The sequence below is a fragment of the Helicoverpa armigera genome, chromosome 1 (assembly GCF_030705265.1).
Source record: "Helicoverpa armigera isolate CAAS_96S chromosome 1, ASM3070526v1, whole genome shotgun sequence".
Lineage (NCBI taxonomy): Eukaryota > Metazoa > Arthropoda > Insecta > Lepidoptera > Noctuidae > Helicoverpa > Helicoverpa armigera.
In genome coordinates this window covers 14,755,140-14,777,826 of record NC_087120.1, presented here as the reverse complement: position 1 = coordinate 14,777,826, position 22,687 = coordinate 14,755,140, and the positions used below count along the sequence as shown (strand labels likewise).

The 22,687-nt window shown below is 39.7% G+C and overlaps 1 protein-coding gene across 1 annotated transcript in view; it reads right to left on the bottom strand.

Moving 5' to 3' along the window:
- LOC110373879 (membrane-bound transcription factor site-1 protease) overlaps positions 1-22,687 on the bottom strand; it is a 31,003-nt gene continuing 8,316 nt past the window's right edge. The window contains exons 8-20 of the mRNA XM_064036105.1: positions 20,792-20,879; positions 17,952-18,133; positions 17,335-17,499; positions 15,903-16,052; positions 15,405-15,487; positions 7,999-8,204; positions 7,322-7,520; positions 6,775-6,838; positions 5,793-5,933; positions 5,448-5,585; positions 3,776-3,956; positions 2,911-3,099; positions 1-675 (exon numbers count right to left, since the gene is read on the bottom strand). Of these exons, the coding sequence (XP_063892175.1) occupies positions 458-675; positions 2,911-3,099; positions 3,776-3,956; positions 5,448-5,585; positions 5,793-5,933; positions 6,775-6,838; positions 7,322-7,520; positions 7,999-8,204; positions 15,405-15,487; positions 15,903-16,052; positions 17,335-17,499; positions 17,952-18,133; positions 20,792-20,879 (2,004 nt within the window). The 3' untranslated portion in view covers positions 1-457. The remainder of the gene's footprint in view (positions 676-2,910; positions 3,100-3,775; positions 3,957-5,447; positions 5,586-5,792; positions 5,934-6,774; positions 6,839-7,321; positions 7,521-7,998; positions 8,205-15,404; positions 15,488-15,902; positions 16,053-17,334; positions 17,500-17,951; positions 18,134-20,791; positions 20,880-22,687) is intronic.

The window sequence follows — 22,687 nt, the reverse complement described above, 5'->3', positions numbered from 1 at the left end:
TGCGTAACGTAGACACGCGCGTCGTTACGCAAGCGGTGTGGCCTGTCTCATACATTTCCATACATTACAACTCATGGTTACGCCGTAACTACGCGCGTGACTACGCGCGTGGTTACGCATACGCATCCGGTCTGCTGGAGCCTTTATTCCATACGTATATCCTCTTAAACTTACGACGCAAGATAATTGATCTAAAATAATATTTTACATAATTTCAATGCGTATAAGCTTAATGTAACTTTGCGATTGCTGTACGTTCAATAAGTTAGAGTTATTAATAAATAGTAAATTGCACTGACTAAATGTAAAACACTACACTGCTGTCACTTACATATTGTGATCATGAGTATATCACTTTTGAGACACTAAAAAGACAAGTTTAACTTGTTCAGTCATACTTTTTGGCCCCTCGTTAAGTTTTTGTTGGTTGAGTCCGCGCGGGCGGCTTGAGCTGATGCTAGTTGAGCGCCATGAGCCTCCGGCGGCGGAGTTTGCGGCTGCATCGCTTCCAGGCGGCGCTGAGGCAGTAGACGAGCGCGACGATGGCCAGCAGCGAGAGCGCGCGGCTGCCGAGCGAGGGGCCCGCCTCGCGCTCCCCGGGGCCCCGCGCCGGCGCCGCGCCTGCGCCCCGCCACGTCCGCGGCGCCGCCTCTGTGCCCTCTATCTCTAGCGCACCTGTCAACACAATCCATGTCAGTACTCACTACCCCTAGCTTACCCACATGCCGACAAGAACAATGATCAAGATCTGCACATTAACTCAAACCGCATAATGTTTTTTCTATTTTATGAAGTGTAGTCCTCTGTTTAAATTATATGAATTTGGTTCTAAATGTCAACGGCTAACACAGGAATATATTCGTCATGATGAGCAATTTCTTCTTTCATACCGAGGATATTAGATTTTTAGAGATAGTAGAGAACTAGATTCTATACCTTCCTCCAAAATTTTGGACAGGTAAAACGAAACAAATTCTTATAAAAAACAGTTATAAAGCTCTTAGAAGAAATGTAACATTTGAAGTGTAATCTAAGTGAAAACATTTTATTGAGTCATTTACATTTGCTGCATAAAGCAATTGACCTTGGTATGTACGAAGGTCAGACCGACCCTCGCAGATCGTGCCCTCTCCCCTACGTTACACGAGGGTCGGAACCCTTTGTCTGGCTCCCTTAATCTCCCTTTGAGATGACTATACTCTCTATTTATATAGAGTATTCATGTCCTTAATCTGTATTAGTACATCGTGGTTTTGTATAGCTTATAGTCATCGCCTCCCTATTTATCCGTCCACATTCATGCTCATCTCCCAAAAAAAGTCGTGGTAGCCTAAAAGAACCAACCACTCAAGTACGAATGTGTTGGTTCGATTCCAGGTCAAGCAAGTACCAATGCAACTTTTCTAAGTTTGTATGTACTTTCAAAGTATTTCTTAGATATAAATGTGTTTCGGATGGCACGTTAAACTGTAGGTCCCGGCTGCCATTGAAAAAATTTACAGTCGTTACGGGTAGTCAGAAGTCAGTAAGACTGACACCAGTCTTACCAAGGGGTATTGGGTTGATTGGGTAACTGAGTTGAGAAAAATAACGGTACTTTCAGTTGATTTATTTACGTATATTATGTCAATCTCCTGAAATGTGACCAGGATGCAAATTAATAGCTTCTATAATTTATGAAGTCACGTAAACAACAACAGTTCCTAGTTATTTCATGACGTGATTACTTAAATAACGACTTTTATGTAAATATAAGTGTTCACACACGAGTCGAAAATAGATGTGACTACACCCTTACCACATAGAATGACGCAAGTTTTTATATAAGTATTTTTAAACTGATAACAATACTGAATTTTCCATTAAGTTATCTCGATTACTTAAAACCTACTCTAAATATAAAGAACGAAGCTTTTGTAGGCATGTATGTATGATGTAATCTTTAAAACAACTGAACAGTTTTAAAAAGGCACTGATTTAAAGAAGTACCTTGTTAAAAATAGCAGTTTTGGTAAGTTAAAAATGATCAATGGTACGTTCAATAACTAGTTCAGCAGTTAACACTAAGCTGTGAAGTAAACAAGAAATGTTTTTTAACCGATCATAATAACATCTCAAATATTTCAATTCACTTCAAATTCTTTATTTCAGACTATTTTGTCCATATTGCACAAAACTGGCAGCTCAAAAAATTTTCCTATAAAAATAATTTGGTGGAAAATTACAATACCTATTCCTGAGTAATCTGAGGTATAGGATGTGAAGAGTCATATGGAGCTCAGATCACGTCACAAAAAAAAGAAATAGCACGATAAATACAGGCCGATGACAAACGAGGACATATAGGATTCTCGTTATTCAAATATTATGTACTAGCTTCTGCCAGCCATTTCCCCCCGCATCTCGTGGGAACTACTGCCCGTACCGGGATAAAAAAACCTATAGCCTTCCTTGACAAATGGGATATACGACACTGAAAGAATTTTCTAAATCGGACCAGTACTTCCTGGGATTAGCGTGTTCCATCAAACTAACTCTTCAGCTTTATAATATTAGTATAGATACATACTACAAAACAAAGTATTTTTTCTGTCCTATGTCCCTTTGATTTTCATGCGGTTTTTTTTAATAGATAGAGTGATAGAAGAGGAAGGTTTTAATGTATAATAACATCCATTCAATTGTGGGGAAATACTGTTATCCTGTGGAAAGCCGTGGCGGGTCGCTAGTAATGACTGGAGCTGACTTTTTTTTTAACGACGTCAAAAATCATCAAATGACCCCTCCCGCTGTGGGTTAGCAACGGTGAGGGAGTGTCAGACTCTTACTGACTAAAAACCGTCGTGTTCCGTCGTAGGCCTTTTATGTACCAGGGCCGCGGTAACTCTTTCCCGAATGGAACTGACTTACCTATACTCTTAGGGTCGGTGGGTTGGTGCCTTGGAGCTAGTGTCCTGGCCGACGGTGGCGCGTGAATAGGGTGGGGCTCCAGGGGTACCAGCGTGACGCACTCGGGCACCGGCCGAGGCCCGCTACCATCGGGCGACAGGACCCGCGAGTACACGTGCAGACGACCTCCTTCCGCGCGTTGGGGTAACTCTGGTGACAAAGTCATTTATAAAGAACTAGCTCGTGCCAGCGGTTTCACCCGCATCCCGTGGGAACCTCGGCACGAACCCGGATAAAAAGTAACCTATAGCCTTCCTCGATAAATGGGCTATCTAATATTGAAAGAATTTTTCAAATCGGACCAGTAGTTCCTGAGATTAGCACGTTCAAACAAACAAACAAACTCTTCAGCTTTATAATATTAGTATAGATGTGGAATGACGAGATGTATGATGTAGATGGATGGAGAGGAAGAGGAAGACCTAAGAAAAGATGGATGGATTGCCTGAAAGATGACATGAATAGGAAAGGAGTGAGTGTCAGTATGACGAGTGACAGAGGAAAATGGAAGAGGATGACATATTGCGCCGACCCCAAATAAAATTGGGAAGGGCAGGATGAAGAGATAGCGAATGACGACCTCTATGGCGCAATGGTCACCATGCCGGTTCACCGAACCTGAGGGTGATTCGAGGTCCCGGGTTCGATTCCCAGTTCGGTCGACATTTGTATGATGATCATGCTTGTTGGCCGTGGTCTGAGTGTTATAATATGTTAACCACTGAATGGATAAGGTTATTTTTTTTCAATTCGCCATAGACTATCATGTGATATAATTCGATGTGATATAATTTGATGTGATTAGGTACGACCGGATATAACATACCTGAAGGTATAATGTGCACATCTCTGAGCCGATGTTGGCGTGGCGTGGCTGCGTCCTTGAGGGAGGACGGCAAGTGTCCTACCAGGGCATACTGCAGGGACGCTAGCAGCAACCAGTGGCAGCTACGGGCTGCACCCCCTTCGAGGCAGGAGGAATCCCCGTAGACTACTAGCCGCCCAGACTGTATAACACAAGAACATTTTATATTTAGCTGAAAGTGTTGAAGTGAAATATTGTGATTAAAAATAAATTATTAATTTATCTCTATAATATCTAAAATCTTGGACTTCAAAGACTGTTTTCACCGTTTTCACCAACCATCTCTTTACGTTTCCCTAACTGTCACTTAGAATAAGGGTTCCCCCAATAATAAAGGTTATAAGAGTCCCTTAAGCTTCGGTGAAAACGAAATTCGTATTAAGTGTTCCCTAAATGCTCTTACCTCCCCACTCAGAGACATTTAATAATTACTTAAGTCACTCCTTAGTAACGGAATGTCATACAAATCCTTTACTAAGGAATGGCTTAAGTAACCATTGTTTTGTGTGGCCGCGGTGCCTACAGTGACGACTGTGACCGTACAATCGGTTACAAAATAAACATCTTTCGGTGTTAATAACGGCTTATGTTTAACTGATCACCAGATATAGTAACAAATAGCAGACAAAAATAGTAAATGATCACCAAAATGAAACTCGCATTTTAATGTAAAATTATAACCAAAGTTTTAACACTTTGCTATCCTATTTAAGTGAAATTACTCCAAAATAAATCATGCGTAAGCCAAAAATAGTAAATGATCACCAAAAGTAGTAAATGATCATCAAAATTATACCAGCGTTTTAATATAAAATGATAATCAAAGTTTTTACATCTTGCTATCCTGTTAAAGTAAACTGGATCCAAAAAAATTAGTTCGACCTGATACAATAAATGTAATAACATTATGGGGACCCTTTTCCTGCACTAGGGTGGAAATTGTCTATTGCATGCCTCTAAACAGTGCGATAAGAGTGTGTTTTCGAGGGATTGTATTGAGAAACACATTCTTCTTCTTCTTTCTCCTGCCCTGTTCCCAATTTTACTTGGAGTCGGCGCAATATGTCATTTTCTTCCATGTTCCCCTGTCACTCGTCATACTGACACTCACGCATGCATTGCAAGCCGGACACATAACTTAATATGGCATCATAATTCTTTATTTGGTAATAAGCCTACATTTTATGGCAATCACAGTGACTTCACATCACATCACATCACATCATCAGCCTATCGCAGTCCACTGCTGGACATAGGCCTCTCCAAGTGCACAGTGACTTATTTAGGCAAAAATAATACATTAATTTGGTCGTCAAGAGTTGGTGATCATTTACTAAATTTGGTGGTCGAATACAATTTAAAGTGAAGTCGTGACTAAAATAGCTGGTACTATTACATTTTTAGACTTTATTTTTTTGGTGTTCAGTAGATATTTCTGGTTACAAAACTAAGGGTATCAAAGCATTTTATGGTGGTCATTATATTTGTTCCCGTTAATAACTATGCTTTTTTGTACTAAAACACAACAAAATAAAAATATACGTATCTATAAAAGTTATTTAGCTATAAGTTGACAAAGTTTACGCATTGAATAAAATTAATTCCTGTTTGCATTAATATCTCGTATACAGACCCTGGGCTTGTCGCTGGTGTCATTGGTGTAATCTCTGGTTTCGCCGTCAGTTTGTAGGAGGCCTAATATCGGCACGTCGACTGTCTCCCCGCCACCCGCCGCGCCGCCCCCTCCTCCAGGCTTCTCGCCTGACATTATCTAGAGAAAAACAGTCATGAGTAATTAAATACAAAGAAGACATTAAGTGTGGATGAACACGGTGCATGTAGCTGGAGCAAGTTAACATGCGCAAGTGACAAGAGCACGCGGGTGGGCATTTTGCTTGATAATTTTTCTTAGAAAGTCAGGTCATAAAACAACACCAGCATTGGTCTTTCTGAGGCTTTAAAATAAAATATTTCTTACCTGATGTCCTTGATCGCTGAGGGGGGCAGTGATCAAAATCCCGTGTTCGGGGAAGCTGTGTATATGGGTACCACTGGCGTAGTACATTGGGTGACCGCCCAGTCGGAACGCGCCGTCGAACACGCGGTCACCTAGTGCTACCTGGTCCAATATTATTTATGATTTTTAGGGCCGATTTTTCAATAGTCAGATATAGTTATAGGCACGAATCTTGAGCTCTGACCTACATCTGAGCAGAAGTGATTTATTAGCAAAGAACGAATCCCGAGTGACGGCTATGACGCGATGCACTGCGGGCCAATCACCGCTTTAGCTCGCCCCCGCGCCTCACTTCATACCACAAAAGGGACCCAATAAATCACTTCTGCGCAGGTGAAGGTCAGAGCTCAAAATTCGTGCCGATAACTATAACTTTTGTCTGCAGAATATGTTTTAAAATTTGCCAGCTTTCGTATAGAAAATATGTCAAGCCGCCATACCTAACAAGTTAACTGATGATTGAGAAATCGGCCCTTAATGTAGGTCTTCTTCTTATCGAGTGAGCTGCAGGTTTAATCACCTAGCAAGCCAGCGTCAGAGTTTTCTCAAATCCGCCTGACGGCATCTAAGGTGGAATTGTAACAGCAATTGCTACTGAGTAGCGTTCGAGGACGCTCGCTTTAAGTGCCCTCCCAGACACGGGGGTATGCCGGGGGTAGGCAAACCCATAAAGCGATTTCGGCCCGTCCCGGGGATCGAACCCGAGACCTCATGCACAGCGGTCGCGAGTCAACGAGGCATTTAACATAGGTAAATTAAAAGGTGTTGCAGTAACATGGAATTTTGAAGATTATATTATAATTTTTGTACTATATTTTAGGTTCTCGAAAATAGCTTTTTACTTTTAGAAAAATTATATTTTTTATGTCCTCGTCGTGGATATCATATGTAAGACTTCAGTCTATATGAATATTATTTTGAGGTAAAGCTTATTCCTGATTACCTGATACATGCTGAGTAAGTCGTTCAGAGCAGGTACGTTGGCGCCACCCGTCTCTGGTATCCACCTGAAATCAAATTGAATATTACTATTTTTAATCTCATGTTTTTCTCAGCGATTCTACACGATCTTCGCATGTTGTTATTGTATGTATCATTACATACAAACTGTACCTAATACCATACTATTTTTAAAAAGAGTAACCATGGAGTTTCATGCCCATTCTTCTTCATAGGAAGCTACTTTTAGAATGGGCAACTAGAATGAAACTTAGTTATATTTTTGACGTTCATAAGTGCTTGTAAATGCCTAAATGTTATAAATGATTTGCCTTATACTTTGCTTCTCCGTTTTGGTAGAAGGTTGGCATAATTGTAATTAAATACATAAAATGAAGCTTATATTTTTTTAAGTTTAGCCTGGATTTGTTGACACTAATATACCTAATTAGGAATCGATACCTAACAATGCCTTCATGGGATGGAAAGTAATTTTAATACATATTACATAAGCAGATGAAAATTTATAAAAGTTTTTTTAATTTACTTACCATTGTCGAGTATTTTCATCGTAGAACTTGACGTGTCGTAATAAAGACGCGTTGTACCAATCTGCGAAGACGACGAGAGACATGCCGGCGTCGACCGCTCGCTTCAGCGCCGCCATCTCTTCAGGAAAGTACTCGTCTTCAGGGTCCACTAGCAGTAGGGCCCCGTATAACGATGTGTCTATACAGGTTAGGGGACAACCTGCAATAGAATTTGTTCCTGATTCAGTACACAAATTAAAAATGAGCTCTGCGTATACATGGGCTAAAATTTGAGTTACTCGGGAGATTCTTGCGCTACTTTTTCTCCCAACAACAACACAGAGGAGGTAGTGAAGGGCGGGCGTCTTGTGGGCTGTCTTTTGTAAATATTGGTTTCAAAAAGTCCTGTTTAGAAGCCAAGGTTGAATAAATGAGATAAGAAAATACCCATAGCTTCCATAACCTTTGTGAGAGTGCTTCTACACGGTGCATGTAGCTGGAGCAAGTTAACGTGCACAAGTGACAAGTGACGAGAGCACGCGGGTGGGTATTTTGCTTTGTTACTTTGAGTCGCTGGACTCGCACGTTTTTTAAATTCTTGTGACCTGCGCATGTGCCTGAACATGCGCAGGCTACTTGCACCGTGTAGACGCACCCTAAGAGTAAAGTAAAGTAATGATATAACTTAATTAACTTACCCATAACCTCAAGATAGAATCCATGCTCTCTCAGGCGACGGTACATATCACGGAAATTCGTGTGGACATGGTCGGCGTGCCAGTCCAAAGGATCGTGCTTGGCTCGAAGGTCGTCTCTCGGGAAGTAGCCACCAGGGTAGCGGAGACTGTGGAACTGGTCCCAGAGGAGACGCCGAGAACGAACTGGGACTGGGATCACTCGGGCTCTGAATAAAAGGAAATATTAAATACACTAACTGACCCGGCAAACGTTTTGCTGTATAAATTAGGTATGTATAGGTAATTTTTAGTGCATTAACAGCCAGTTTCTTCATCTAAAGTAAAAGCTAAAGTAATGTCATAAAGTAAAAGTAACGGTCAAATTCGCTTTTTCAAGGCTAACAGCAAAACTAATAAATAAAATCGTGAAAAAACGGTTTTGACCGTTACTTTTACTTTATGACATTACTTTGACTTTTACTTTTGATGATGAAAGAGAATTTTTTATACATATAAGATTTACATTACATTTTAAAAATTATTGATAGTATACTTAAGAATACATTTTAAGGGCTACTTCTGCTGTTTATTTTTTGAATTTATAAAATAAGGGCAATAAAAAAATAGCGGATTGAATCTCGCAGTGCGGGCTAGCATGATACACAAATACTTATGAAAAGTTTTTTGTATGCCTCTAAGGAACTTTTTCGCGCAGCTTTGTAAAAAGCTTTTGGGCCGATTATAAAGTACGTTTTGGAAGCGAGCTACCGACTGCTACTGGCGTCCGCCCGTAAAACCGGCTTTTCACTATGGGTTATAATAATATATTCTTAGAGGTCAGATCAGAAGTGGTACTTGAAAATGAATAACACACGTCTATAAACATTTAACCTGGTAAGGTTTATTTCTTACAAAGGATTTAGCAGAAGCCAACTTTGAATAGCAAATACAATATCGATAATTAATTATAAGATCACGATGTGACATCTTCAACGTCCGTCATGCTTCCATCCTTCATAATTTCTTCTTCTATACCAGCCCGGTCAGGCCAGGTTGGTAGCAAGGAGGATTCATATCTAACACGGCCGTTCCTGACCCTGCGGCGTCCTCGCCAGCAGTATTATTCGCCTCTTCGGCATCAGGTCAACTCCCCATAAGCTAGTCACCGACATGTTGCTCATGATCTGAAACATGTTAAGCAAGGTATAAGTAATTTACTCGTAGTAGTCGTTTTTGTGTATAAGTCTGAAGCATGTAATATGTTGAGAAAAGGGAGGGTAACAAAAAAAAGGTTTCCATATTTACTTCTACTTGTATGTAAATCATACTATGGGCGCAAGTGTGCACTCAAGCGCCCACAGGCAAAGGCATATTGAAAGGTGTTATGGTAGTAACCAGCTTCAGACTAAACACGAATAAAAAAAAGTGCATCGTGAATGACAGAATCCGGACTTCCATCACTCGCCATACACCGCCAGGTGACAGAGGCTCCCAGTTTGCATGTCATTTTACGCATTCATAGCATAGGCACGCATTTAAGCTCTAGGTTGCTTACTATGACAACGTGAAACAGAGACACATACCGTCGTATGTTCTCCCAGTGGTCTAAACAATAGTCCCACTCAGAAACAGAGACCCATGCCGTCGCATGTTCTCGATGACAGAGGCTCCCAGTTTGCTTGTCATTACACACGCTCATAGCATAGGCACGCGTTTAAGCTATAGGTAGCATACTATGAAGACGTGGAACAGAGACCCATACCGTCGTATGTTCTCTCAGCGGCCTCCAAAGTAACACCGCCACGGTATAAAGAGAGCTCTCAAAGTGGTCTAGACAACTAGCACCACCAGTATAGAAAACCAAAGAGCCGTAATCTCGTACGGTATAGTAGGGTATTTCAAGGTCAAAATCAAAGAAAAGTCCATTTTTAAGTTAAAATGACAGTCAAGGTCAAAATCAGTCATTGAAAGTAGGCCAATTAGATTAACACTTTTTCACATCAATATTCATGCATCCTTCAATTAGATTAACACTTTTTCACATCAATATTCATACATCCTTTCACGGCACGCACACATAGACTCATGTACATTCGAACGTCTTCAAAGTCCTTATCTTTGTCAAATTGTCTCGCAGCTATCAAAGAAAGCTGAGGAGGTGTCCACTTCCATCGCCACAGCGGACGTAGTGGCGTTCTAATAAACTTTTGTAAGAGGCACCAAGACACAAACAGCCAGCAACATTGGCACACTGCAACGCAGGCAGCAGTTCTCGAAGTTGTTCGGGAATATGTATACCTCGGGCAGACATTGCAGTTAGGTAGAAACAACTTTGAGGACGAAGTGAATAAGAGAATTCAGTTGGGTTGGGCTGCATTTGGGAAGCTACGTCGAGTCCTAACATCGTCGATCCCACAGTGCCTAAAGACAAAAGTCTTCAATCAGTGCATCCTACCTGTCATGACTTACGGAGCCGAAACGTGGACACTGTCGGTACGGCTGGTCCACAAGTTTAAAGTCGCTCAGCGAGCTATGGAAAGGGCTATGCTCGGCATTACTCTGAGGGATCGCATCAGAAATGAGGTAATCCGTCAGAGAACCAAGGTCATCGACATAGCCCACCGAATCAGCAAGCTGAAGTGGCAGTGGGCTGGCCATATTAGCCGAAGAACCGATAACCGTTGGGGTAAACGCGTTCTAGAATGGAGACCACGCATCGGCAAACGTAGTGTAGGACGTCCTCAGGCACGGTGGAGTGATGACTTGCGCAAGACGGCTGGCAGGAGCTGGATGCGAGCAGCCGCAAATCGATCTCAGTGGCGTGCACTTGGAGAGGCCTATGTCCAGCAGTTTACTGCTATAGGCTGATGATGAACGCAGGCAGCAACATTGGCACGCTCCGATACAGGCAGCAACATTAGCACGCCGCAGCACAGCCAGCAGCACTGGGACGTTGTTATCAGCAGCACTGGTACGTTGCTATCAGCAGCACTGGTACTCTGCTATCAGCAGCTGCATTGGCACAAAAACATTGCTCACTGCAACGCAGCCTCGTGTGCCTCTCTCCTCCTCATTACACGTCTTCGTGTACAATTCTGTGAACAAACATTCAAGCACAGTATACATTCGCTCGGCCACTGCTGACCATTCATTTGAAGGATCTAAGTTTTGAAAGAAATAAATCCATGACTAAATTATAACTTTGACACACAAAATCAAAATAGTGATAAAGTCAATCTCCGAAATATCATCATTACTAATCACGTGCCAACAAAGCTCATAATACAACAGACATTACGTTATGGTTACGTTTAGCTCATGCTACTTCTTTTTTTTTTTACAGTACAATACTTTTAAGCAAACATAAGTCATCAACGGTTGAAATTGACACGTATGCAGTGTTAATCATCTTTTATAAATGGCAAAGGTCACGATGGTGATTCAATTGACGTTGTCATCTTACGACACCATGATGACCACAAACAAGGAACTAGCCAGCAATATTGGGCCGCGCTGTGGGCCGCGCCAACGCGGCCATCCTGTTTAAGTGCACTGTAACAGAAATAATACCAAGGAACATCTTTTCGTTCGGTCACTTCTGACCATAAATTTAAAAATCGATGTTCTTAAATAAATTATATCCAATTAATCTTTAACAAAAAAACAAATTCGCCGACCCGGGGATCGAACCCGAAACTGCACAGCAGTCGTGCTATGCGTCTGCCAGATCAATGAGGCGAATGCGCACTCAACTTGAGAACCACATGAAAAATAAAACAGATCACCTGATCGCCTGAATGCATGATATACTAGGCATACTGTCCACTCGCTCTCATCATTCGAGCAATGTCGCGCGATGTGCTGACCGGCGGTACTCCGCACAGCATGCAGCAATAAAGCAAGCGCAAGAAGTGTGAAACTTCAGCACATACGTCGTCAAATTATGTGCTTCTCACGTAGTAAATCTCGTTGTTTTCTGGTTTCAGTTTATCTCCGATATCTGTAGTTAGAAGGTTAAGGAAGTAGGCTTTGGGCTAGATTCAGGCATCTGAGTGTTTAAACATTTACTTGACGAACTTTCATGCATTATTAGCAAGGAATATAAGTGAACATAATCATTTTAATAAGAAAGCGAAAACTAAGCTGTACCTAATTGTTAGTCAGGCTTCCAGATTGTTAAGAATCATTGCCATTACTAGGAGTACTCATTTCAATTAATACCTTCCACTAAACATATCTTACATTAACGCTGCCTTCCATGCCTGAGCTATAAGTCAGTGTACGTCATATCTAATAGGTAAGCTATTGCTCAAAACTGGTAAGCAATTGGCTAAAACAACGTAGTTATACCATGGTAGCAGCAAAACTGATATTTCTGTTTTTAGTAGAAAGTTTCATTAATGGGGTAGTATATGAAGCAAATTCATTGAGCTCTGTCTAGTCTAGCTTGTAAGCAAGTAAGAACATTTAGTTAAATGTGATAAGCCAAAACATTTCAAAAGCAGATAGGTAGAAGATGTATTTCTTTGCTTCTACTATTTAGCCATCATTATTTCAGTTTTCATTGTTATGCAAACACTTTTGCAAACTTCAAAACATATGTAGGTTTTGTATTAAAATCGAGTATTTCAGGCGCATTTCGAGAATCGAACCCGAGTCGTCGCGCACTGCAAACCAATACGAGGATTTACCATAGTTGCGTATGACTGAATTTCTTAATTATTTATAACAGATAAGATACATAAGAACTGGATTGATCTCACCAGGCATTATCACTCCATGCTTCTTGTAATATCTCTGCAAACAAACATCATGCATGACTCATGTTTGGTCGCGCTAAGCCTTTGCGCGTATAATAACCGCAAAGAGTCACACTATGTGCTAGCTATCGGCTGGCAGTGCTCGTGGACACGAGGTGGATATTTGCTAGGACCGTGGTCAGCCCTACTGCTCCTTCCACACGAAGCATATGAGCGGCCTCGCGATAGCTTGAAGAGCTGTTTTATTCGAAAAACAGGATGCGTGTTCCCAGCATGTAGTATTATTCTCGCCACAAAACGAATTATCACATGAAACAGAATAATAAGTCAATTAATTATAATGCAATCATGTAAATACAACATGACATGTCACCATAGCAACCGCTCAAGACTTGTTATTTTAAAATGTATGTCAATTTCCACTATTTCTTTATGATTTATCGAAGAATGAAGAACTCCACGTCGATACTATTCTCTCAGCTAACTGAACACAAAATCTTCATTGTGCAATTACTCTTCAAAATTATTTTTAGTGTAACAAATCATATATCACACTAAACATTCAAATAGTTTTAAGAGTTGGTAATCTACATAAGGCTTCACTTTTATATAGTTGTCTGCCGACGTGATGAAAAGTAGCGTTATGATGTACAACACTTCTTTCTCAACGCTAGGCTTATTTATACCTCATACTACAACAAGATCTATTCCTGAGTTTTAGAGGTAGATGCACTATCCGCACCATTCATAATCTAAACATCGGATAGATGGTCATAAATGTGTAACTTGTAACTTCAACATGGCTGTTCATGGTCACTTCCTTCGATATTCGATATTCTGTGTAAGAAATCGAAATGTTTGAAAAGAAATCCAAGGGGTTAACACTAAAGCACTAATCTGCTATTGTAAGGAATCTCCGTAATATCGCTCTGATAGAGTTCCAGCTGGTGGACAGTCTTCAGTGTTTCCAGGATCCGATCGCTTTTTGTTTTACAAACAAGCTACAGTGGCTGTCACTTTTCTTCTCGCAATTTTTATCCAAGACTTATTGCGTGACCAATTCATCCGCATATCCTGGGCTTCTGAGTACTAGTATGTTGTAGGATATTGCACCCAGCGCATGAGGAGCATTCATATTGTCGCGGCGCGATTCGTGAGATTATAACTGTTTCGTCGTTTTTCACGAGAATGCCCTCGAATGTAAGAAATAAGACTTACTTACAGTTGACGTGAAATTTCATGAATAAAATAAATAATTATTGGATTCAGATGGCAAAGGGTAAAGAACGCGTGGCGATCCCACTTCTGATCTTAGAGGTCAGATCAGAAGTGGTACTTGAAAATGAATAACACACGTCTATAAACATTTAACCTGGTAAGGTTTATTTCTTACAAAGGATTTAGCAGAAGCCAACTTTGAATAGCAAATACAATATCGATAATTAATTATAAGATCACGATGTGACATCTTCAACGTCCGTCATGCTTCCATCCTTCATAATTTCTTCTTCTATACCAGCCCGGTCAGGCCAGGTTGGTAGCAAGGAGGATTCATATCTAACAATATGTATATTCCTAAGATATAATATTTTATCGCTCGTCAGACATTTTGAAAAAATATTTATAGTTTGGGATGTAATAGATATTATATCACCTATAGGGTAAAATGTACGACTAGCGATACAATATTATATCTCAGGATGTAATATACATATATTAAATTATATACCATAGTGAAAAGCCGGCTTGATTTGTATGTATTTACATGACCAAAGCGGCAGCAACAAATGCAGTCACCTTCAGATATCTGATTTCATATATTCCCTGCACTTGCCATCGGCATTTGCAGTCGGCGGCTAGTATCAAAACGTTCCATTACGATAGTCTGTAAAGTTCTTTCAAATTGGATGTTTCGTGTCAGTCGCGATGCGGTAACGGTGCGTTTATCGTCCGGCATACGGACGTTGACTCGTTTCCATACAAAACGCATCCGTTAGACGTTCAATTTCAAAGAATCATTACTTTAGGTATAGTTATCGGCACGAATATTGAGCTCTCGGCGGAAGAGTGGGGATCGCTTTGCGCACTGTACACATAAGGCAATAAACCAATAAATCGCTTCTGCTCAGGTGAAAGTCAGGGCTCAATATCCCTGCCGATGATTATAAGTGTTCATATTAATATTATTAATAAGTTGTCATAAAAAAATATAACTTGAGCTAAAACATGTCTGAGTATCAACAACGTTCACATATCATATTTTCGCTCCGGCTTCAAATACAGTATTGTGGAAAAACTACAACTAGTAAATTCGCTATATCACAACTTTATGACAAGTAATTCGCAAAGGCCTATTATTTACGCATATTTTTCAAAATGTTGTGTATTTACCACGGAGGTAGGAGAGGTGAGCGGAGATGCCATAAGTCAGGTAGGTCAGGAGCCTTCTTTTAGGTCAAGTACGTACAGTCGGTGTGATCAAAACGATAAGTTACGAGTGAACTAAAGAGGCGTTCGGAGTTAGTGGACGTATAGGCTTTTTTCAATTTATGAGCGGATTCCAGAGAAAGCGGAAAGAGTAACGTTTCTTGTCCCCCGAACGTCTACTTTCTTAGGAGATTTTCCGTTATGACATCTCCGCTCATTTTGTCCTCCATGTATATTTACCGTATAGGCAGCGTGAGTGTGGCATTCTTCATAGTTTTCTCTCCCGAGTCGTCGTAGCTCTCCACCGTCACATTCACGTGGCCCTGTCCAATTGTCAAATATTAAACAAACGACGATTTACCATGTCACGTCACACTCAATTAGTTTTAATGGCCAGTAATTATATTTGTGTACTTATTTCTAACTTGCTGTTGTAATCAAAAATAATAATTATGTCGGAGTTTGTTGAACCTATTGGTGGTTTGCCCTTCGTGGTTGATTTTTTCAAAATATGACATTTTAAGATCTCTGGGGGAGTTCTGTATATGCTAAATTAGCGTCAGTTTTCTTAAAACAACTGTTCATTATGGCTTTCCATGACCAATTTTCGAAGTAAACACTTGATTTCAAAACAACCGGACATTTATAGTATCGGTGTTAAGCCTTAGTATTCCAGAAGGAACAATTTTGTTCACACACAGGTGTAAACTCTTTTAAAAAAATCACGTGATTCTTTACCTCAATGATGCCATCGAAGTCGGCGCCTTCCTCGAGTACTGAGAAGCTGAGGGCCAGCCACCCTGACCAGGGCCAGAGGATCTGACTGTATTCTGCAGAAACTGACATCAGTACGCCGTGGGGAAGGTGGGGGTGCCACGTCACCTCTTTCTGTAAACACATAACATTGTATAAGATGCTGGGTTCATCTTTTACCCATGGAAAAAATACAGTTTTACTGATAAAAAAAATCATATTAAATGATCATCGTCATCATGTTCTTGCACTTATCCCAATTTTATTTGGTGTCGGCGTAACATGTCAAATGATATGTCAAACAATTTCTGAGAACAATTAAATAAAAAACATTCAGATTGTCATATTTATTCAGTGGATAAATATTTGCTTATTTATTGTTTAGATAAAATATATCATATTTATTGTAAAGAATCAGCCCTTATTGGATTAAATAGATCTACATAATTGCAATAGTAATAAACATAAATTCTGTACTGTGAAATGAGTTTTATTGTTTCCTAATAAAGAACTAATAAAACATTTTATGAAACTGTTTAAATAGTAGTTAAAGTAACCATATAAGAAATTATAATTACCTATAATGCGATAGGCGTACCTAATTGAGTAAAATGCATGAAGATTGAAATTACCTCGTTGAAGGTGATTAAAATACATCAAAATTTTTATACGAAAAGATTACATGTTACAAAACACAATAATAGCAATACTATCGCGTTTTGCTTGAATGATCCTAACTAATATTATAAATGTGAAAGTAACTCTGTCTGTCTGTCTGTCTGTCTTTTCTTCACGCCCAAACTACTGAACCGATTTGTGTGAAATTTGGCACATACACAGTTTGGAACTTGAGAAAGGACATAGGATAGCTTTTATTACAAAAAAAAATTACTCCGAACATATAGCGCTATCTATTGGTCAAACCAAAAATCTGCCGGAAGTCACTATTCCACGCGAACGAAGTCGCGGGCAAAAGCTAGTACTAGTATAATTATGGAGTCTAAAGTTTGTGTGACATGTTTGTTGCTCGCGCAAACGGCTAAACAATTTTTGTTGAAACTTGGCAGTAGATAATGTAGCTTTTACACCATCACTCGTAGGCTACTTTTTACTCAGCTGGGAAGCAATTCTGTGGTGGGTTGTGTGCAAGAAGGCCAAATGTTTTCATTAATTTTAACATTCCGTCAAGTCGATGTAGCTCTGTGTTTAGTCTCATAATACTCTAAATATTAGTTAATTACTTACCACTCTCCCTGAAACGCCAAGTCCGTTGATGACAGTGACGTTGGCTATGGTCGGCTGAGCGCTATAGTACAGCGGCTGCGTGCAATAAGGCCACATGTACTGACATTCCGTCAGGTCGATGTAGCTCTGTGTTTGGTCTCATATATACTCTAAATATTAGTTAATTGCTTACCACTCTCCCTGAAACGCCAAGTCCGTTGATGACAGTGACGTTAGCTATGGTCGGCTGAGCGCTATAGTACAGCGGCTGCGTGCAATAAGGCCACATGTACTGACATTCCGTCAGGTCGATGTAGCTCGGGCTCAACGATGCTTGGGGCTCGTACTTGCGGAGAAACTGGAATTCAAACGAATATAATAGGTAAATGGAAGTTTTGAGTCTGTTTTGGTTATTATTTTAAGAGGTAAGAGCAAAGGTATGAGCAAAGCTTAAGAGCTTCTGCAAGTATTCAAGAAAGAGAAATAGAAAAAGTTATCAGAACAGAACATAGACCAATCAATTTGTTGTTATAGCGGAAACAGAAAAACAATATTTATGATAACTGTCTATCACGATTCATGAGACAGCCTTATCAAACGAGTAGCGAAGTCAGTAGCTCGTTTTAACCCCTTTAGATACCTACGGAAATCTAAAATTCTTTAAAAAGAGTGTCCATGGAGTTTCTTGTCGGTTCTTCTCCATAAGACCTACTCTTTGGAACCGTGCAACTAGTTTGAAGTTTCGAAAGAGCTATTTGAAATAAAAAAATGACATAGACAAAAAAAACCTGCAATTTGACTATTATTTACCTGGTAAGCACTAATAAGGTCGAGTTTCCCATGACCCTGCTCGAACATGTTGGGCCCGTGCAGCCGGAGCGCCGTCATACACAGCGCTTGCTTGACGGACGCCGGCGTCAGGTTATTTCGAGGCACCCCGCTTGCTAGCAACGCGATCGCGCCTGCCACTACCGGGGAGGCCACTGATGTACCTGGATTTTACAATAAATTAATCATTGATGAATGATTTTTTTTAGACAAGTGTTCAACAGATGTTTTAAAGTTTTTGTGGTACTGCGGTTAGTGCATAAATTCAAAGTAAACAGTTGTTTTACGAAAACTGTCGATTTTGTTGTCGGTGAACTAGAATATGATACAATTTGTCACCCAAGAAAAATACTGTGCATGAAAAATGATGAAGTAATTGTGTTTGTTGAATCGGATTTTGAACCGAGATTGTCATAAGGTCGAACGTATAATTGATACATCGTATGTTCGACTGTTGATAGATATAGATACATTGACTAGCTTCGCTTTAGCTTCGCTTCGCCCGCGTAAAGTTCGGTTATTTCGAGTTTCCAAGAGAATTATTGAAAAGTCCAGGATAAAAACTATCTCATGTTCTTTCTCAAGGTCTACTCTATCTCTGTACCAAATTTTATTAAGATCAGTTCAGTATTTTAGACGACTTATAATATCAGTAGGGATGGCGCCAAACTTATTGTCGTCACGGAACGCTGTGCGAGTTGGCGCAGAAACCAATTTTAGGTATAATAGGTGAAACGTATAGACGAATTTAGTTTAGAACCGAATGTACGAATTTCAAAATTCATAGCAGCATTTTCTTCAAAATAAAACGATTTACAGCGGCTACATGCACGAAATGACTCACCGTCCGTCGGAGTCGAGCAAACTTTGGAGAAAACCAATTTTTATATTCGACATTAAAAATAAGTGATTAACAAGATTTAAGGTAGCATTCCGAGAATCTTTGAATTTGTGCACCTGATAGTGACACTGACTGACAGTGACATCAACTTAAGCGCGAACTGCCGCGCGTAAATACCCATTGACTCGCTCACGGTACAAAGAATTTGCTCTCCGAAAATATGAGCGGAGATGACTGCAGGTTGGTCGGGCGCCACCTTCTCAAATAGATATGCACCTATGGAGGGCTATGGCATACGGCTATGATATACAGGACATGATCAAAACGAACATAGACAGAGATGAGACATCTATCAACGGTTTTTGGTATTACAAAAAATGGTCGGGTCCAAAGTCTAAGGCGAAGACAGTTACGTTCCTCGTAAATCGCACACCCATTTTGGCGCGGTTCTTTCTTAGGAGATTTTCCGTTATAGCTTTCTCACACAACAAATGATATAGGTAAATGTTATCCTTATTGAAAAACTAGTCGTTAGCTGCAGTTTCACCCACATCCCGTGGAAACTACTGCGAGTACCGGGATAAAATACAGTCTATGTTACTCGGGAAGAGTGAGCTTTCAAACAGTGAAAGAATTATTCAAATCGGTTCAGTAGTTTCGGAGCCTTTAGAGTGCAAATAAACAAACAAAAAAAAATCCTTTTCATTATATTACTGTAGATAAGAGATTAATTGATATCAAAACCTGTTTTACACAAAAATACAATTAAAACAATCTTTAGAAAGTGTTGTAATATTATTGTGCAGCATTACACTTTACCGTTTAAGACTGTTACTGATAAAAAGTCATCATAGTCGGGGTGAATGACCTCGCTTACGAAGATTGATGGCGCGTAAGAATTCCACATGATTTCATTATGACGGCTTGTGATTGAATACACATACTTATTGATGTTTAAATTGAAATTTGGATATCCGTTTTTCACAATAGGACCTCAGTTAGGGCTGCCATCCGTCCGGGTTTCCCCGGATTTGTCCTCGTTTGGAGGCCGTCCGGGGGACGTCCGGGCGGGGTTTCAAGAAGTGTCCGGGGAAAACCCGGACATTTTTCTTACGAGTTGAATTACAATCGACACACAGACTGCTGAAGTCGAAGTGTCTCAAAACTCAAAAATTTCGCGCTCGCTTCGCTCGCGGCTTCCTTTCTTGACACTGTCTCTTTTTACGTTTAGCTACTTTAATATTCAAAAAATGTTGCGCTCGCTTCGCTCGCGCCTTCTTCACTTTGCGGATTTTTTTTATTATATAAGTTTAGGTGCTTTAGTGCCTAATCACCATCAAGTAACCTATCAAAAAGGTAGCGCCGTTTTAAGTCCTATTACTAACAAGAAGCTAACTCCTAGTTTCCATATGAGCTTTCTTATTTATGACCTTCGAAATATTAAGTCATAATCTTTTAATACTAGGTACCTACTACTTGAGCTAGATATTGGCCCTGACGTTACATGTAAGGAAGCACCTCATTGAATTTAAGTATATAATAGTAGTAATAGTAATATTAAAAACTAGGTCTTGTTTTGTTAAAAAAAAAATTCGAACTCGTCCGGGGTAAAAATGCGATTTACGTCAAATGTCCGGGTTTTTTTAATATTTGTCCGGGTTTCGCGAAAATCGAAATGGCAGCCCTAACCTCAGTAAATACTCTTTGAATCATGAAACTAATTTGAGAAAACAAACTCTTCAGTTTTATATAATGTTATAGTTATCGGCACGGATAATGGGCTCTCGGCGGAATAGTGGGGATCGCGTTGCCCACTGTACACTTATGGCAATAAACCAATAAATCACTTCTGCGCAGGTGAAGGTCAGGGCTCATTCTTGCCGATGATTATAGTATAGATATTGTCAGGAAATGTAATTTTCCCTTGAAAAGATGTAACAAATTTCGAAATAAAACTTTAGAAAGGTATTTGAATACATACCACTGAGTGAACGACAGCCCCCGGTGACGCTGGAGCCCCGGACTCCGCTGCCGTACGTCACGATGTCCGGCTTCATGCGACCGTAGCCCTACAGACATACAGACATTCAAATTATATAGAATTATATAGTACACTAGCGGCCCGCCTTCGCTTCGCTTCGGTAACCTCTAAAATTATAACAGCCTTACTACAAAAACTTAAACATCTGTTGAACACTTGTCTAAAAAAAGTGTGGATGCGAAACTGGCCTTATTTCAACGTCATAATCTGTATTTTTTTAGAAGTGTACAACAGACGTTTAAAAGTTTTTGTGGTACGACGGTTAGTGTTTATTCTACCATATTATGCGTGTATTATACACATAAACCTTCCTCTTGAAACACTCTGTACTCTATCTATATGATAAAAAAGTCCGTATGAAAATCGGTTGAGTAGTTTTCAAGCTTGAAGGTGATCCACATGAATATGATAAAGTAATTTATTTACTTACTTGACTAACAGCCAGTTTCTTCATCAAAAGTTAAAGCCACAGTAAAAGTCAAAGTAATGTCTAAAGTTAAAGTAACGGTTAAATTAAATTTTTCTATGAATTTTGCTGTCATTTTAGCCTTGAAAAAACGAATTTGACCGTTACTTTTACTTTAGACATTACTTTAACTTTTGATGAAGAAACTGGCCGTAAGTCAACTTCCCAATCATTAAAATATTTAAAAAAAGTAAAAAGGTCAAAGCTATTACATAGTTTATAATTATGCGAATTAAAATCAATGAACACCTATTTGACATGACATCAAAGGCTCAAAATTAATTATTATGTCATACATATGTATACTTATTATACAAATTGAAGATTTTGATTACGTAAACATCGATCTTAGTCGCATAGCTACTATCAATAAATAACTTTCATGAATCATGAGTCTTGACCTACTTTGTCGAAAAATAGCTCGAAACAGTCAAAACAATTAAGACTTCATCCATTACAGGAAATGCGGATTTTCGACCTTATTGTAATCGATTGTCTCGTCTCAAATTGTTTGCTTAAGGTGTGTCATACATTTTATTGCTCGATACAAGTCAACATCAAATGTAGCTGAACAAATCTAAATTTCAGAAGATTAGGATGATAAGTTAATTTTGGCGTTCGTAACTGTTACTGTTACAGCCTTTTTATCGTCCCACTGCTGGGCTGCGGCCTCCTCTCACACGGAGAAGGATTGAGCAATAATCACCACGCATGCTCAATGCGGGTTGGTGATTTCAGACTATATAGTCCAGGTTTCCTCGAGATGTTTTCCTTCACCTTTTTGTCAGCCTTAGCGTTTGTGTTTGTAAGAAATAATGACTCTTAACTTTGTTATACACTTTTGAAGATTCTGATTTGATCCGCTACTTTTGATGACCTCATGATTAAAATACGCAGTTTATAAATTCAAAATACAGATACATATATTCGTCAATGTAAAGGTACAACTGTTAGGGAAGATTTATTTCAAATCAAAGAGAGTCTACCGATCAATATTTGTATCATTTGAAGAGATTGTTAGTAGTGCGTTCATAATAAATTATTCATATGTTTGATGTCGGTCCTAAGGATAAACTGACCTATTGTCTCACTTTATTTTATTATACAAATCAATGTAAGTTAAAACTGTTTGCATCTTGCATTAAAACCGTCCAAGTAATGATTAAGCGAATCATTATCTGCTTAGCCTTTTCTCAACTTAGTTAGGGGTCGCTTTCCATTCTACCGGATGCAGCTGAGCACTAGTTTTACATGGAGCGACTGCTTATCTGATGTCCTCAATCCGAGCCCGAGTAACCCATTACACTTTGGTATAACTGGATTTCAGACTTTCTGATCTCTTAACTGCCTATAATAACGCTACCAAAGAT